Here is a 17,593-nt window from a genome sequence, read left to right as displayed (position 1 = left end):
TTTTCTATTTTAAAAAAAAAGCCAGGCTTGTTAAATGCTATGAAATAATTTTCTGTAAAATTGTCAGATGTGCTTCAGTTGCGTTGAGGGAAGGAGTGTTACACTCTCGAAATCATTAAATTGAAGTTCTATCGATTCTCATAATTGTAACAGATCTCATTGTATTTATTTGGGGGAGAAAATCAAAAGATTATTGGTCAACATTGTACTGGTATTGTGGAAGCCTGATGCAAGTGTCTTGCATTTTTTGTTACTGCAGTCGAGTTTGTGCTCAAGTTAACACTCAGATTTTCCCTCACTCAGGCGTCATTCAGCAGACAGAAACTGACTTCACTTAACATCAGCGATAAATAACCTTTGGGGAGGGGGTAAAGAAAGCTGAGTGTGAATAGAGATAATGTAGTTGAGAGTTCCACCTGCTATGTCAAGAGGGGAAGGGCTATTACTGGAAAGAGGAATTTCTAAGTTCCAGAGTACAACCATATATTGTTTTGTGGACGTGGCATTGATCTGAAACATTAACTGGTTTCTCTTTCTACAGATGTGGATTGTCTGAGTTCTTCCAGCATTTCCAGTTTTGTTTCAGGTTCTAACATCTGCAGTTTTATTTGTTTTTCATTGGTGTTTCATAAAGTTGATTCTAGGTGCAGAAGTCTACAGAGATTGGCGTTGACATTTTGCTGAGTTCATTGTTTTTGCAGAAAGCAGTTGCAGTCAGCCACCTTAGTAGAAATTCCTCTGGAATACACCATAACAGGGAATGTCAGTAGAAAAACACTTTTGGATTCTGTTTGTTTTCAGATTCTTAGAGTTCTTCTGGGAGTCAAAAATGGCGAGCAGTCTTAATGCTAGTGATTGTTTATTTTAGAGTACAAACATACAAATGCTAAGCAAACTGAATAAAAGAGCTGAGAAACGATGCTAAAAGGTAGAATGAATATGACAGCAAAAGAAATAAACCAGAAAAGCAGCTGCAGAGATGGTGCCCCTGGAAAATCCATCACATTTATAGATGAGGGAGGGGAGAGAGAAATTAGTTAATAGACTATATAATAAAACAATTACGTAGGTAATGTGCTAATACTTAGCCAATAAAATTGAGAAAGGTGATATAATGTTAGTTTAGCTGCTATACCACTTTCCGCCAGTGAGTGGGGGTGAACCACCCCATACTGTGAAAAATACATGAGCTTGTTAAAAAGTACAAATCTTATAAAAGAGTATTAAAAATGAGCAGTGGTTTCCAACAATACTAAGATCAAGAATTCCTGATGGAAGGGAGAGGGGTTAGAAAGGCTTTCAGTAGGAACTCACCTCTATATAGGGAGCAAATGTCCAACTTAATCCTCAACATGGAATAATGTGTGGGCATTTTTATGCTTTATTAAGAATTACCTCTCTGAAATCTTTGGAACTGCAAATTTAGAGCAAGCAAAGGACCCTATTTCTGGTAAACAACAACATAACATTGAAGTTGCTGGAAAAAAATTGTTTCACTCTCCACAGATGCTACCTGACATGCTGAATATTTTCCAATATATCCTCTTCGCGCGTGTGTGTGTGTGTGTGTTTTTTTTTAGCGGCTGCCAAGGTGAACATAGCATTAAACTGTTACGGCTAGTTTCTTCCAGGTAAGGGCTGGGGATAAATGCAAATTCCTGCAATTTGTGTGCCAGGCATAATGGAAATGATTGTTTTTTGGTTGCTAAGAGCAGACTATAACTCATTCCCATTTCCAAGGGAGCAGAATGATCATGTGGTCTGGTGCAGAGTTCTTTTGGCTGCTTCTAGATCACTTTGTGAGTGCTGCTTAACTCAGCACCATATGCAAACTGCAAGGGATTGCACTTCCTCAATGAAGCAGCATGTGTGTAATCAAAGGTAGTGAATTATGGCAATTCGTTATGGGTAAGGTAGCGTCATCCCTTCTGTTTCAGTCTGCTGTACTAACTGCATCTGATGCTCTACAGCAAACCAAAGGATGGCTACATTGCATTAAGATCCTTGGGGCTAAGGTTTTGGCATTGATTTCCATAGCTTCTCTGCTTTTCACTTAACACTACACAATGCAGAGAGGAGGAAAAAGAAGGATAGGATTGGATTGTGAGACTTTATTTCAAGATATAAGGAGAAATACAGACTAATTTTGTTGTTAAAATTGCAGTATTCAAAATTACATTAGAAATAAAGAGAATGGATTGCAGAAATGGCAGAAGACCATTAGATTACAAGATTCCTCGTTTCACCTAGTTCAGAATTCGGAGAAGAAACTGCAGACAACAGGCAAACATGCAATGGAATAATTATTGGGAATACGTGAAAATACTCAATAAGCTGTACACTTGTTAATTTTTTTTTAATAAAGGCTATAAATTTAGAGATACAGACATTTCACATAAAACAAAGGCAATGGATAGCTAGACACCCTTTTCACTTTTCAATCCAATTTTAAAAAAGTAGTATACAGTTTGGGGGGGAAACACTTTATAAATATTAGAAGCATACACCCGTCAGTGCATTATGTAAAGTCCCAGGAGTGCACCATGACTAGCTTGTACATAGATCACCAGAGTGCTCAGCACATTTGTTCCTAAAGTTTTTTTGGCAGTATTGTTTTTGAACACTTCAAGAAACAAAAATTCAAATATAAATGTTGGTGGTAGAAAAGTTGATGCATAGAAAATCTACTAATCACAGTATTTAAAACATGCCTGACTAGAAAAGTTTTTCCAAGAGAATTCTTGTAATAGTAACCATTTCCCGTAGATTTGTTAAAATAAAATTTTAATACTATTCTAAAGGTATTTTGTAAGTCTTATTTACATAGTAATGTATTACTAACCTGAAATTTGCATGTAACAAAATGTTGGTTTTAATAAATCCATGTAACTGTCATGATTTTAATGGAGTATTGCTCTGACAAAAATAGTAATATTGAAATCTAGCATTTGTAGAGTACTGTGAAATTGAGGTGTTTTCAAGTGAAGTATAAACAAATTTCAATAAGAAAGCAAATATTAATTTTGAAAGTGTTTTAGATGGCAATACAACTTTCAGTCTAAAGATAACATTCAATGTTGCAATATGCCCTATGAGGTACTATTATTGGGTTATTATTATTATTAAAGTATTAGTTCTAATCATCATCTCTCTGTTTCTAATATTTACCTGGGTGCAAAGTAGTCACTGGGGACAATGTTCTGAAGATGACTAGCATCAGGGAATCTTGGTCACAGTGCACTTGGGAAACCTACAGAAGGATTGCCTGCAATCCTTTGAAATTTTACCATAATGAGGAAGGTTTCCTGTCAGCTAAATGTACGGTATGTTTAAAAAATATAGAAAGGTGCCCTCAGTATCTCAATGACAGAGTAAAGCATCCCATAGTATAAAATAATTGTTTGGCTGTTATGTTTGGGTAGGAAGATGATAGAACATCCTAAAATGGAAGTTGTATTTCTTTGAATTTTGTTGAGAGGTCCCGAACTCAATCAACTACAGTGTTGAAAATACTGTATTGTTGTACAGCACATTTTGTTGTCTTTCTCAGTACCAAACTTTTCACAAAATACCATAAGCAACTCTCATCACATTATGTTAAATTCAAGAATATTTTGAAAAAAATCCAACTTTGTGGCCCCTCTGCCTCATTGACATGGATGATTCCGAAATCATAAAGAAGCGATCAATTATTAAATTCCTAAAAGTTAACATGGGAAATTAACCATGTTTAGTCATAATCTACTATTTATGAATGAAACAGCACAACTTAAAGTGACATTTTAACGCATTTAAAAAATAGAAAGAAAAGCAATTAGATTTGCTTTTTTTTCCCCAAAAGTGGAAATTACATCTCCATAAAATGTAAACATTGAATCTATCCAGCATTCATGCTTTTCTTTTCTGTAATGATACCCACTTGGTAGTGACTTAATATGGATACATCTACCATAATCACTTGCTACCAGTCATATTCAACAGTTCAGTCTAAGCAGAACTTGTACAATTCACAGTGAAATTGACCATAATTCATTATTCTTCAGCAGGATCATCATTGCCATTGTCATCATTATCCTCTTCATCCTTTGTCAATTTATTGTATTTTCTTTTAAAGAATCCAAGCTATTTAAAATAAAATAAATGTTCATTCCTTGCAGTTAAAAGAACACATTGTCACATAAAGACATACTGCTATTTAGAATTATACTTGCATAGTTTATGATACTGGGGTATATCTTGTGCTCTGGCTACAATGAACTTCTTGCTCACTATTTGAAAGTTGGCTACTGACATTAGCATTATTCTTGCAGAGAGCCAATGAAGATATTATTGGTGAAACAGTCTATATCTGAACATTATGCCTGGAAATAAGCACCTTGAGACTGTGCCTTATAACCCTATCCATTAAAGCATCGGATAGACGTTTTCACATGTGAACATATATTAAATAGGTTATTAGTTATTAGGAGCATATTTTCTATTAGTCAGTTAAAGAACTTTGTGAGCCATGAAAAATATTTCCTGAGGACTCAAAACCATAAAAGTAAATTTGATATTCAGGTAGGGTCTCACTCCTTCTGAGTTTTGTGATAATTTGAAAACTGGAGAAGTCACTTACTTTCCACAGGGCAGCAACGAGAGCTAAAAGTACAAGTAATCCACCAATGATGCTTCCCACAATCACTGTTGTGGGAACATCTTTTTTTTCTACAGGTTTGATTAATGTAACTGGGATCTAAAAGTGAAAATGAAATGTTAAATCAAAGTTCCATTCAACCTAAAAAAAACTCAGAACAAAAGCATGCACAAATTGATCATGTGGTCCCAGACCATGCAAGTAGTCAAGCCAGAAGACTTACATTTTCTAACTGTAAACATCCACAGGAGAAATTTTGCAGATGCTGGATATCCAAAGCAATACACACAAGATACTTAAGGAACTCAGCAACACAGGACCTAACTGGAACTTGTTTATTTATATAATTAATTATTTTAAAAGCAAATTGAATCAAAGTAAGTTTAAAAACCACCGGATTTTATGGTCAGCAATTTTGTACTGCTGTACATAGAATAGCTGAAAATGGCAGTGGGGCCATTATTTAAAAAAACAATAAGACCAACCGGCCCATTTAGTCTGCTCTGATATTTCATCATGGCTGAACCATTTTCCTCTCAGCCCCATCCTCCTGCCTTCCCTTGTAACCTTTCATGCGCTGACTAATCAAGAATCTATCATCCTCCACCATAAATGGCCAATGTGCAACCAATCCCACGAATTCACCACCATTTGGTTAAAGAAATTCCTTCTCATCTCCATTCTAAACTGATGTCCCTCTCTTCTGATGCTGTGCCTTCTGTTCTTAGACCACCCCAGCATAAGGAACTGCCACTCTATCTAGGCGTTTCAACATACGATAGTTCTAAATGAATTCCACCCCCCCCCCACCCATTCTCCTAAATTCCAGAGAGTACTGGCCCAGAGCAATTAATCGCTCCTCATTCTACAAGCCTTTCATTCCTGGAACCATTCTCGTGAACCTCCTCTGAACCCTCTCCAATGCCAGCACATCCTTTTTCAACTAAGGGGCACAAAAATGCTCACAATACTCCAAGTGAGGCCTCACCAGTACCTTATAAAACTTCAGCATTACATCCTTGCTTTTATATTCTAGTGCTTTTGAAATGAAAGCTATCATTTGCCATCCTCACCAATGACTCAACCTGTACATTAACCTTTAGGGGATCCTGCCCAAGACTCCCAAGTCCCTTTGCACCTTGAAGTTTTGAATTTTCTCCCCATTTAGAAAATAGTCTATGGTTTTATTACTTCTACCAAAGTGCAATAGCCATATACTTCTTGACACTATATTCTATCTGCCACTTCTTGGGCCATTCTCCCAATTTGTCCAAGTCCTTCTGCAGCCTCCCCGCTTCCTCAACACTACATGCCCCTCCACTTATTTTCGTATTGTCTGCAAACTTGGCCACTAAGCCATCAATTCTACTGTTCCCTGTGGAACACCACTAGTCACTAGCAGCCAATCAGAAAAGGCTCTGTTTATTCCCACTGATTGCCTTCTGCCAATCAGCCAATGCTCTGTCCACGCTAATATCCTTCCTGTATTACCATGGGCTCTTGTTTTGTTAAGCAACCTCATATGCGGCATCTTGACAAAGGTCTTCACAAAATCCAAGTACACAACAACCACTGATTCTCCTTTGTCCATCCTGATTGTTATTTCTTTAAAGAATTCCAACAGCTTTGTCAGGCAAGGTTTTCCCTTGAGGAAACCATGTTGACTTTGGCCTATTTTATCATGTGCCTCTGAGTGCCCCAAAACTTCATCCTTAACAATGGACTCCAACATCCTCCCAACTACTGAAGTCTAACTAACTGGCCTACGATTTACTTTCTTCTGCCTCCTTCCCTTATAGAAGAGTGAAGAAACATTTGCAATTTTCCAATCCTCTGAACCATGACAGAATTTATTGTTTCTTGAAAGATCATACTAATGCCTCCATAATCTCTTCAGCTACCTGTTTCAGAGTGCTGGGGTATAGTCCATCTGGTCTTATCTACCTTCAGATCTTTCAATTTCTGAGGCACCTTCACCCTAGTAATACCAACTGCACTCTCTTCTGTCCCCTGATACTCTTGAACTTCCAGCATACTGCTAGTTTCTTCAATTCATCTGCCATCTCCTTGTCCCCATTACTAATTCGTCAGAGTCATTTCCAGTAGTCCAATTTCTAACCTCACCTCTCTTTTACTCTTTGTATATCTGAAAAAACTTTTGGTATACTTCTTTTTAATATTACTGGCTAGCTTACCTTCATATTTCATATTCTCCCCTCTTATGGCTTTGTTAGTTGCCTTCTGTTGGTTTTTAAAAGTTTCCAGATCCTCTCTCCTCTAACTTCCCTCTATTTTTAGCTGTATAATATGCTTTCCCTTTTGCTTTTAAGTTAGCTTTGACTTCTCTTGTCAGCAATGGTTGTGTCATCCTGCCTTTAGAGTACTACTAATTCTTTGGGGTGTATCTATCCTCCCTGAAACTCCAGCTATTGCTGCTCTGCCATCATTCCTGCTAGTGTCCCTTCCAATCAGCTTTCGGAAGCTCCTCGCTCATGCCTCTGTAATTCCCTTTTCTCCACTGTAATACTGATACATCTGACTTTTCCCTCATTATTACTGTGGCCCAAGACTGGCATCATTTTGTATGCCTGTTTTGGCTTACAGTAATAATTTCAAAATTATCATTGCAATTTAAATTAAATTGTGACTTTCCTGCCGAGTTATCAATTAGAAATGATTCAGCCAAAGAGAAGTAAAGAAGTTTCTTTCATTCTTTTATGTTTCTCCAGGATATCTGAGTTGCAAGGAAAAATTGACTAGATTAGAACTGTATTCCATAGGATGTAGAAGGTTGAGAGGAGATTTGATACAGGTATACAAATTTATGAGGGGTATAAAAAGGGTAAATGAAAATGGGCTTTTTCCACTGAGGTTGGGTGGGACTACAACCAGACATCATGAGTTAAGGATGAAAGTTGAAAATTTTAAAGGGAACACGAGGCGAAACTTCTTCCCACAGAGGGTTGTGAGAGTGGGGAACGGGCTGTCAGTGCAAGTGGTTCATGCAAGCTTGATTTCAATATTTAAAAGAAGTTTGAAAAGGTACATGAATGGTAGGGGTATGGAGGGCTATAGTCCTGGTACAGGTCTATCGGAGTAAGCAGTCAAAATGGTTTTTGGCATGGATTAGATGAGCTAAGTGGCCTGCCCCATCTAATAGTCTTAATTTCAATTGTCACAAAATAATGAAGCACATTTTTAAAAAATTCCTTCCATCAACACCACACCCCACAATACCCCATTCCTCCCAGCAGCATGCTACATCTTTGCATTGGTCAGGCATGGAGAGAAGTGATGATAATGTGTCTTTAACCTGAGCTATTGACTTTTGCTTTCTTCCCACAGGTGCTTCTATTCTTGCTGAGTGTTTCCAGCATTATTTTGTTAGGGGCAGGAGTGAGTTTTTCTTAATGTCTTTCTTTGTTCATTGAATCCTGTTTATGGCAATTTCATATACAAAGCAACAGTATATTTTATGGTTAGTTTTTGAGGACACTCAGAGGCAAAGAAAGGTGAGCAAGGTAAATAACCTCAGGGAAGGGCTGCTGATACAGAGAGCCCAAGATCAGTGAAAGATACACCAATGATTGAGACAGAGAAGCAATCAATGGTGCCTAGCAGGTCAGAGGTCATGGGGGCTCAAAATATAAGTTGGTCTCCTGGAGATCAGAAGTTTTACAAAAGTTGTAGAGGGCTTACGTTATAACACCTTGAAGAGAGCTTGAAGGGCAAGAAACATGAATCCACTGTGTTGAATTGACAGTGAAAATAGTTGGGAAAGGATAATGGGCGAGTTAGGCATTGTCTGGGACAGGGTCTGGATGGAAGAGTCTGTTCTGGATATCAGCAAGGCGGCTGGTGAAATAATTGGCCTTTAAAGTCAATGATTTGATATGATTCAGGCATATATAGGACATATTTTACGAATGCAACTAGTTCAAGTTCAATTTTATTGTCATGGGCACATATTTCTTGTGTATCAATGCCATGAAAATTAGCTTTGTGTGCAAATGTACTGTACATTACGAGCATAAATTACATGAACTTATATTAACAAATTATACACCATTTATACAACAGAACAAAAAATAAACATAACATTAGTTCAAATTGAGGGAAATATCGTTTAGTAAGGACTTGATGGAGACAATGGGATGGTGTCCTGAACAGATTGATCAGACCTTCTGGCAGAATGCTTCATTGCCAGACCTCACCAACAGGAACCAAGACTTATCTTGCTGACAATGCAAGAGGACCCCTTCAAACAGATCCTTCCTGCATATCCAGACCATTACCACAACTGTATGCTGCCTGTGGACTGACTGTAATTGTGATGAGATGGTTGCTGTTGTCCACATAAAGAAGACAGCAACCATCTTGTTACTATTACAGTCAACCCACAGGCAGCATGCAGTCGTGGTAATGGTCTGGACATGCAGGAAGGATCTGATTGGGAGAAATATGGAAGGTCATGTTTCATGGCTCATCCTGAGAGAGAGAACTCTGATCTAAGGGCTGTTCCTGGGGAGACACACACATGGAGATAGACATCAAGTGCTGCTTGCAGATGATCAACTCAGTCAATGATGCCCTTTGTTCTGCCCGAAGGTTAGTCTACCAGCACGTTAAGAAGTCCTTGGAGGAATGCTGCTGACTGGCACATTCCAGTGCAGAAGGATGCACTGATGCTTGGTGCAGCCACCGCAAAGGCTCAGTGTGGAAGGACCACAGTACAGGGTTCTTCCACTACTGGAGAGTGAGAGGTCAGGTTGGGTGAGGAAGCTCCTCAATTATTGTAGCAGTGTACCACCCAAGGGGGGCACCCGAGTAACAACAGTCCTGTTGGTCTTAACAAATGCAATAAACAGTACTGAAAGCATTGACTCTGAATGTAAGAATGAAAGAGTTTGCATGTTTATTGTTGTAAATGATTTATTATAAAGTGTGTGTGTTTACACTATGTGTTAATTGGAGAGAGAGAGAGCTGGGGTCTTTGTATGCTAATAGGAGAGTGGGAACTGTGTTCCAAATAAATTTAACAAGAGTGTAGGAACTAACATCTGGTGAGCCAAATAGTGAATCATTGGCATTCTGAATAGTTGGACAATGGATTATTGTTTTGCTGTACAAAATGTTTAATTCATTGAAATAATATAATTAATGGGAAAGATCTGCTCTTGCTGTTTCTTCTGACATGGTCCAGGATGGATGGTCTCACCCTGGAAGCAGCTGTCTACACGCAAGTGTGGGTGTAAATTCATATAGCTTGGACAACTGGATAAACCCTGGCCCAAGGTTCACCAGGTGTAACCACTATCAGGCCTTTGAAAGATTGTGAATGTTTCTGAACCTCAAACATTCAATGGTTGTGGAGAAGGGAAAGGGGCTGTGGAAATTTTAAAGACATCACTTAAAATATTTCTTTTGACAAATGGATAACATATTCACACTAAAATTTTATACTGAATCAAACTGAAAATTAATGAAAGTAATTTCAGGGTGCGAAATGCTGCCCCCACACATGCTTTGCTCCGGATTATAGCATCTGCAGTCTTTCAGGTCTCTGTGAAAATTATTTACATAGACTGGAAAAAAAAATCTCAGCTTTCTCCCAACTGCCAATTTCCCCATTCATTTGAATGTGGTCCTCTGGGTGTGTAGGAGGCTTAAGCTGCATTGTTTCTGCATAGATTTCCCAGCCTAGGAGCTGCAACGCATGTGGAAATTCACATTCACATCCTGCAGGGAAGCCTGATTATACTTAAATATAAGCACAACCATTTGCGTGGAAAACCAGACCCAACATTTGATTAGACAGAAGCAGAAAAATTAAAATGACGCCATTGAAGTTCACAAATGCTTAACTTCATAAATTGTATCATTTTAAAATGATTTTCTACTTTGCCCAGAAGTAATTTTTTTATTTCTATTCTTCCTCAATAAAGCTATGCTTCTGTTTATCATATGTGGTCAACTGGAGAAAAAAGTTTTGATTCAATATACAATTAGAAAAAATGCAAAAGGATTACAGTGACAAAGTTTAAGACACTCACTGTTAATGTATTATTTTTGATGACCAATAATTGCTTGTCTGTTGCAATCTGTGCAGATGGAGTCAATGATAGGCTTTGAAAGGAGGCCTAAAATAAAGCGTGAAGAGGTTGTTAGTAAAGGTTTTTTTTAAACTGATCATTTCATCTGACAGGAATTCAAACGAAATGCAATTAAGACAAAAATAAATGTAAATGCAATCCAAATTGCCTTCATCCTGATATCTTGAGTGTAAATAAAACCATTATTTCAGCCATTTTGATCCACTCAATGTGCTATTATGAAATTATTGAAGATATTTAAAATTGTAAAGATTTTAGGTCCATACTGACAAATTGCAAACCAGCTCAGGCTTTGTCTCTTGCCAAAGTTGTTCCGGTACAATTACTACATTGGCAACTAGATCACCATGTGGAAAATTCCTCATTTAAATACAATTAGTGAAAAGTAGGGAAAAAAAAATCATTCCAACTAATTAATACCTAGTGAGTCTACTCTCTCCCATAAAAGTACTGTAGGCAACACTATCAAGTGGAATTTACTACCACAACCTTGACTCGAATACAGACCAAACAATCACATTCTGGAGGTGATGTGAGGTGAAAGGAACTGCCCTTCACACCAATGCAAAATTTAACCAAGCGTGTCACCAAGCAGCCTGAGTAAAACCGAAGACAAAGACATCAGGGCTCTACAAGGCAGAAAACAGGAGTGTGAAGAAATATTCTCCACTTTGGATGCATGCCATGACAAGTTCAAAAAGCTCAACACTATCCAAGACCAAGCAGCTCTTCTGATGCACACCCAAAATACCCCACCCTAAAAAGTCCGTTCCAAATATCATGACTGCAAAGTTGCTGTCAAGTCTAGCAGCTACAAAGTGCACTGTAGTTAGTCAACTGGGCTGATCAAATGTACATCCAAAATTACGACCTCTACAATAAAGTACAGGAGGGAAATCAGTGGATCACAGTCTGCAGCTTCTCATCTAATTCGTATGTCATCCTACCTTTGAAATGTATCACTGCTCCTCATCATCAATGGATTTAAGACCTGGCATTCCCCACCCACAAACACTGACAGTGTACCCTCACCAGAAGGGATAGCAGTGAAAGGTAGAATATCACCACCCTCACAAGGGCAATAATGGGTGGGCAACAAATCCTATCTTGCCACTGAAGCTTATACCCTGAAACATGAATAAAAACAATCACCTTTATTGATATCTTAGACGTATTTTAATTAAATGCTATAAGTATGTAAAATGTAGAGTTTATGGTCCAGTCCGTATCAGGTAAAACCACTGAGCACATCTTCACAGAGCATTGTTGCAGGAAAGCAGCATCCATCATCATGCTCTCTTCTCGCTGCTGCTATCAGGAAGAAGGTACAAGAGCTTCAAGTCTCATAGTACCAGGTTCAGGAACAGTTACTACACCTCAACCATCAGGCTCATGATAACTACATTCACTTGTCCTATCGTTGAAATGTTCCCACAACCAATGATCTCATTTTAAGGACTCTATCTCAGGTTCTCGTTATTTATTGCTATTTATTGATATTTGCATTCGCATAGTCTTCTACACTATGGTTGATCTTTCATATATCCTGATATCATTATTATTCTATACATAGATTATATCAGGGTTATATATGGTGACATACGTACTTTAATAATAACATTTACTTCCCATAACCTATGGACTCACTTTCAAGGACTCTTTGTCTCATGTTTTTGAGAGTTATTATTTATTTATTATCATTTTTTTTTCTTTTGTAGTTGCATGGTTTATTGTCTTTTGCACTCTGATTGTCCAGCCTGTTGGGCAGTCTTTCATTGATTTTAGTATGGTTATTGAATTTATTGAGTATGCTGCAAGAAAAATAATCTGTATATGGTGACTTACAGTATATATGCTTTGATAATAAATTTACTTCGAACTTCAAAATGAGTGGTGGATTCAGCAACACTCCTTATCTGTCTGGTTCCTTTTTATTGTATAGTTTGCAATGTCCCACTAAATATGTTTTGGCCTTCCTGAACCATGCTAATATGAAAAGGGCAGCATGGACTAAACCACAGTTACTGCCGATGAGGTGGCAGAGTTGCCCATTTAGTATCAGTGCCATGGGTTATAGGAAAAAAATTAGTTGTTGTTCTCACTCCTGGTTGCCAGGAATCAGTCCTTCTCTGATTACATATCTGCACGGAATTCAGGGAGTGGAAAATATTTGGTAATTATGAAAAGAACTAATAACCATATATAAGCATTCTTGTTTTCAGTTAAGAATTTTAATTTCTTGGAAGAAAACTAGTGTTCAAAGTTTGAACAGCACCAGTTTTTAACCTTTTCATTAAAGAATGTAGTGAAGATATGCTTTGCACAACTGTTATTTTAAAAATGGTACACGAAATGCAGCTTAATAAACTAATTCCATAACAGCTTTAAAATCTCACTGGTCAGCTTGCTGAATTAATGGCCTAAAATTGATCTCCCATTCTGTCTTCAGGGAAGTACTTTTATTAACTATTTGTAACATTTTCCGAGATTTTTATTGATCTTCAACAAGAATAAAAATGGGACATCAAGGGAGTTCAACAGAAATGCTACCACATTATATAAACACATTCAATTAATGGGTTTGATCAATCATAAAATTGAGAGCCATGGTTGTGTAACAGTGAGCATGACACTATTACAGCTTGGGGTATTTCAGAGCGTGGAGTTCAATTATGGCGGCCTTCTGTAAGGAGTCTGTATGTCCTCCCTGTGGAACGTGTTGGTTTTCTCCAGGTGCTCTGGTTTCCTCCCATAGTCCAAAGGCGTACCAGGTAGGTTAATTGGTCATTGTAAATTGTCCCAAGATTAGATTAGCATTGATCAGGGTTGCCAGGAGTTGCTGGGGCAGCATGGCTCAAAAGGCCTGAAGGGCCTACTTCACACTATGTTGCTAAATAAAAATAAATAAAATTTAATGTAATGATGTTATGGTAATCAATACTTACACTTATAAATGTGCCCTCCCAGATTCTTGTTGTAATATTGATTAAATATTCTCTGTTCTTTCCAAGATTGTTGATTGTGCAAACAAAATTTTCACAATTGGCATTTTCACAGTTCTACAAAAACAAATTATCCTGGTAAGATTAAGCAACATTTTCAGCTACGATCTTTTCCATCAGATAAAAATAATTCTGATCACTTCCCTAGATGTAACAGCATTAATATAGGTCTGCTCACAGCTCTACTTGAATAGAAAGGTAGGGTGTCAGTTGTTTTCATTGATTATGCGTTGTGTTGTAGGATGAGGGCGATTGTGGTCTTTCCATGACCATGATGCCTCCTGGCAAATTTTTTCACAAAAGTGGTTTACCATTGCCTTCTTCTGGGCAGTGTCTTTATGTGACAGGTGACCCCAACCATTATTAATACTCTTCAGCGATTGCCTACCTGGTGTCAGTGGTCGCATAACCAGGACTTGTGATATGCATCAACTGCTCATATGACCATTCACTACCTGTTCGCAATGCGTCACATGACCCTGATTGGGGTAGGCAGGGGGAGGGGGGGGCTAAGCAGGTGCTACACCTTGCCCAAGGGTGACCTGCAGGTTAGCAGAGGGAAGGCGTGCCTTGCACCTCCTTTGGTACAGACACATTTCAACTCTGGCACCCAGTCAGTTGTTTTCACCGGTGTTTTATTTCTCTCCATTGATCCTGTCCAGAAAGCTAAAGGTTGCCACTCTGGCGATTAGGGCTCTCCCATGACGATCAGGCAACTGATTCTTGGAAGAATTTCCTGCTCAGTGGTTCAATTTAAAAATCAGAGAATGCAAATATTATACAAACTGAAATCCTTTCTCTGAGCAGTAGGATGCAGATGCAATTATCTCTGCTTCAAATGATGGATTCTTTCGCACTGATTCTGATGCCTGAATAGCTCTAGTTACTTCCTGCACTACTAGAGAAGATACCCAGGATCAAGTAGTGCTGCATAAAGTACATTCTGTAACAAGGGCTTGGCAAGGAGCAATCACTGGAGGAATGCTTTAACCTTTATGAGAGACACATGAAGGACCAGATGTGCTCCATTTACTGGCTACATTCAAGCTGTTGGTCATCAGCTGACAGGAGAATCTTCCATGGACATAGAAACATAGAAAATAGGTGCAGGAGTAGGCCATTTGGCCCTTCGAGCCTGCACTGCCATTTATTATGATCATGGCTGATCATTCAACTCAGAACCGCACCCCAGCCTTCCCTCCATACCCCCTGACCCCCGTAGCCACAAGGGCCATATCTAACTCCCTCTTAAATATAGCCAATGAACTGGCCTCAACTGTTTCCTGTGGCAGAGAATTCCACAGATTCACCACTCTCTGTGTGAAGAAGTTTTTCCTAATCTCGGTCCTAAAAGGCTTCCCCTCTATCCTCAAACTGTGGCCCCTCATTCTGGGCTTCCCCAACATCGGGAACAATCTTCCTGCATCTAGCCTGTCCAATCCCTTTAGGATCTTATACGTTTCAATCAGATCCCCCTCAATCTTCTAAATTCCAATGAGTACAAGCCCAGTTCATCCAGTCTTTCTTCATATGAAAGTCCTGCCATCCCAGGAATCAATCTGGTGAACCTTCTTTGTACTCCCTCTATGGTAAGGATGTCTTTCCTCAGATTAGGGGACCAAAACTGCACACAATACTCCAGGTGTGGTCTCACCAAGGCCTTGTACAACTGCAGTAGTACCTCCCTGCTCCTATACTCGAATCCTCTCGCTATAAATGCCAGCATACCATTCGCCTTTTTCACCGCCTGCTGTACCTGCATGCCCACTTTCAATGACTGGTGTATAATGACACCAGGCCTCGTTGCACCTCCCCTTTTCCTAATCGGCCACCATTCAGATAATAATCTGTTTTCCTATTTTTGCCACCAAAGTGGATAACTTCACATTTATCCACATTAAATTGCATCTGCCATGAATTTGCCCACTCACCCAACCTATCCAAGTCACCCTGCATCCTCTTAGCATCCTCCTCACAGCTAACACTGCCACCCAGCTTCGTGTCATCCGCAAACTTGGAGATGCTGCATTTAATTCCCTCATCCAAGTCATTAATATATATTGTAAACAACTGGGGTCCCAGCACTGAGCCTTGCGGTACCCCACTAGTCACCGCCTGCCATTCTGAAAAGGTCCCGTTTATTCCCACTCTTTGCTTCCTGTCTGCTAACCAATTCTCCACCCACACCAGTACCTTACCCCCAATACCGTGTGCTTTAAGTTTGCACACTAATCTCCTGTGTGGGACCTTGTCAAAAGCCTTTTGAAAATCCAAATATACCACATCCACTGGTTCTCCCCTATCCACTCTACTAGTTACATCCTCAAAAAATTCTATGAGATTCGTCAGATATGATTTTCCTTTCACAAATCCATGCTGACTTTGTCCGATGATTTTACCGCTTTCCAAATGTGCTGTTATCACATCCTTGATAACTGACTCCAGCAGTTTCCCCACCACCAACGTTAGGCTAACCGGTCTATAATTCCCCGGTTTCTCTCTCCCTCCTTTTTTAAAAAGTGGGGTTACATTAGCCACCCTCCAATCCTCAGGAACTAGTCCAGAATCTAAATGAGTTTTGAAAAATTATCACTAATGCATCCACTATTTCTTGGGCTACTTCCTTAAGCACTCTAGGATGCAGACCATCTGGCCCTGGGGATTTATCTGCCTTCAATCCCTTCAATTTACCTAACACCACTTCCCTACTAACATGTATTTCGCTCAGTTCCTCCATCTCACTGGACCCTCTGTCCCCTACTATTTCTGGAAGATTATTTATGTCCTCCTTAGTGAAGACAGAACCAAAGTAATTATTCAATTGGTCTGCCATGTCCTTGCTCCCCATAATCAATTCACCTGTTTCTGTCTGCACGGGACTTACATCTGTCTTTACCAGTCTTTTCCTTTTTACATGTCTATAAAAGCTTTTACAGTCCGTTTTTATGTTCCCTGCCAGTTTTCTCTCATAATCTTTTTTCCCCTTCCTAATTAAGCCCTTTGTCCTCCTCTGCTGAACTCTGAATTTCTCCCAGTCCTCAGGTGAGCCACTTTCTCTGGCTAATTTGTATGCTTCTTCTTTGGAATTGATACTATCCCTAATTTCTCTTGTCAGCCACGGGTGCACTACCTTCCTTTGGACATATCCCCGACCAAATATATATCCAAATGCTTATTTATCCTACCTCCTACATTTCTGATTAATTGCAAAATGTCAGTGCACATTTACAAGTCAGATAAAGAAGAGCTTTGAATACCATCACTGGTAGCCCACGCATCCTTTGGTCCACAATAAATTCTACTAACTGACTGACTGACTAACTAACTAACTAACTAATTGTTGCATTCAACCCTGATTGCATGAAGTGTGCTGAGAAGGCAGTCTTTCTCTTTGCTGCAAGCTCTTGGTTCCTTTCTTGGGAAATGGTGTAACAACTTGAACTTCCTCTTAGATATTCCCGCCATGCCTTTCTGCTTTACGTGGAGGGAGTTCCCTTATGCACATGTACTGTGTTGTGTCTACTTTAAATGGAGTACAACTTGACAAATGCATTTGCTCAATCATGAGGAAAGCATGTTGAAGAAACTGAACAAATGTGGCCTGTTCGTGCTGATCCCCAGACACCATCTCCCAGTGGCCACTTCTGTTAGTAACATGACCCTACATTTGTGTGGATGCACAGCTACCAACTCACTCATCCTTTCCATGAGCTGTAGTGGTGCAAACTGCACCTGACTACAGGTGGCAATACCCAAGACCCCACCTATCTGTGAAAACAGTAGAAGAAAAAGAAATTAAAGAGTTTTCTATTTACTTAATTATGTAATAATAAATTTATTTT

The 17,593-nt window shown here is 39.0% G+C and overlaps 1 protein-coding gene across 3 annotated transcripts in view; it reads right to left on the bottom strand.

Annotated features, from left to right (window-relative positions):
* Positions 1-1,023: 1,023 nt before the first annotated feature.
* itga2.2 (integrin, alpha 2 (CD49B, alpha 2 subunit of VLA-2 receptor), tandem duplicate 2) overlaps positions 1,024-17,593 on the bottom strand; it is a 158,335-nt gene continuing 141,765 nt past the window's right edge. For all 3 annotated transcript variants that reach the window (XM_063042908.1, XM_063042907.1, XM_063042909.1), the window contains 4 exons: positions 13,695-13,808; positions 10,690-10,776; positions 4,619-4,735; positions 1,024-4,122 (listed from right to left, as the gene is read on the bottom strand). In XM_063042908.1, the coding sequence (XP_062898978.1) occupies positions 4,033-4,122; positions 4,619-4,735; positions 10,690-10,776; positions 13,695-13,808 (408 nt within the window). In that variant the 3' untranslated portion in view covers positions 1,024-4,032. The remainder of the gene's footprint in view (positions 4,123-4,618; positions 4,736-10,689; positions 10,777-13,694; positions 13,809-17,593) is intronic.

Source organism: Mobula hypostoma, chromosome 3 (assembly GCF_963921235.1).
Source record: "Mobula hypostoma chromosome 3, sMobHyp1.1, whole genome shotgun sequence".
NCBI lineage: Eukaryota > Metazoa > Chordata > Chondrichthyes > Myliobatiformes > Myliobatidae > Mobula > Mobula hypostoma.
This window is presented reverse-complemented; position numbering and strand designations above follow the sequence as displayed.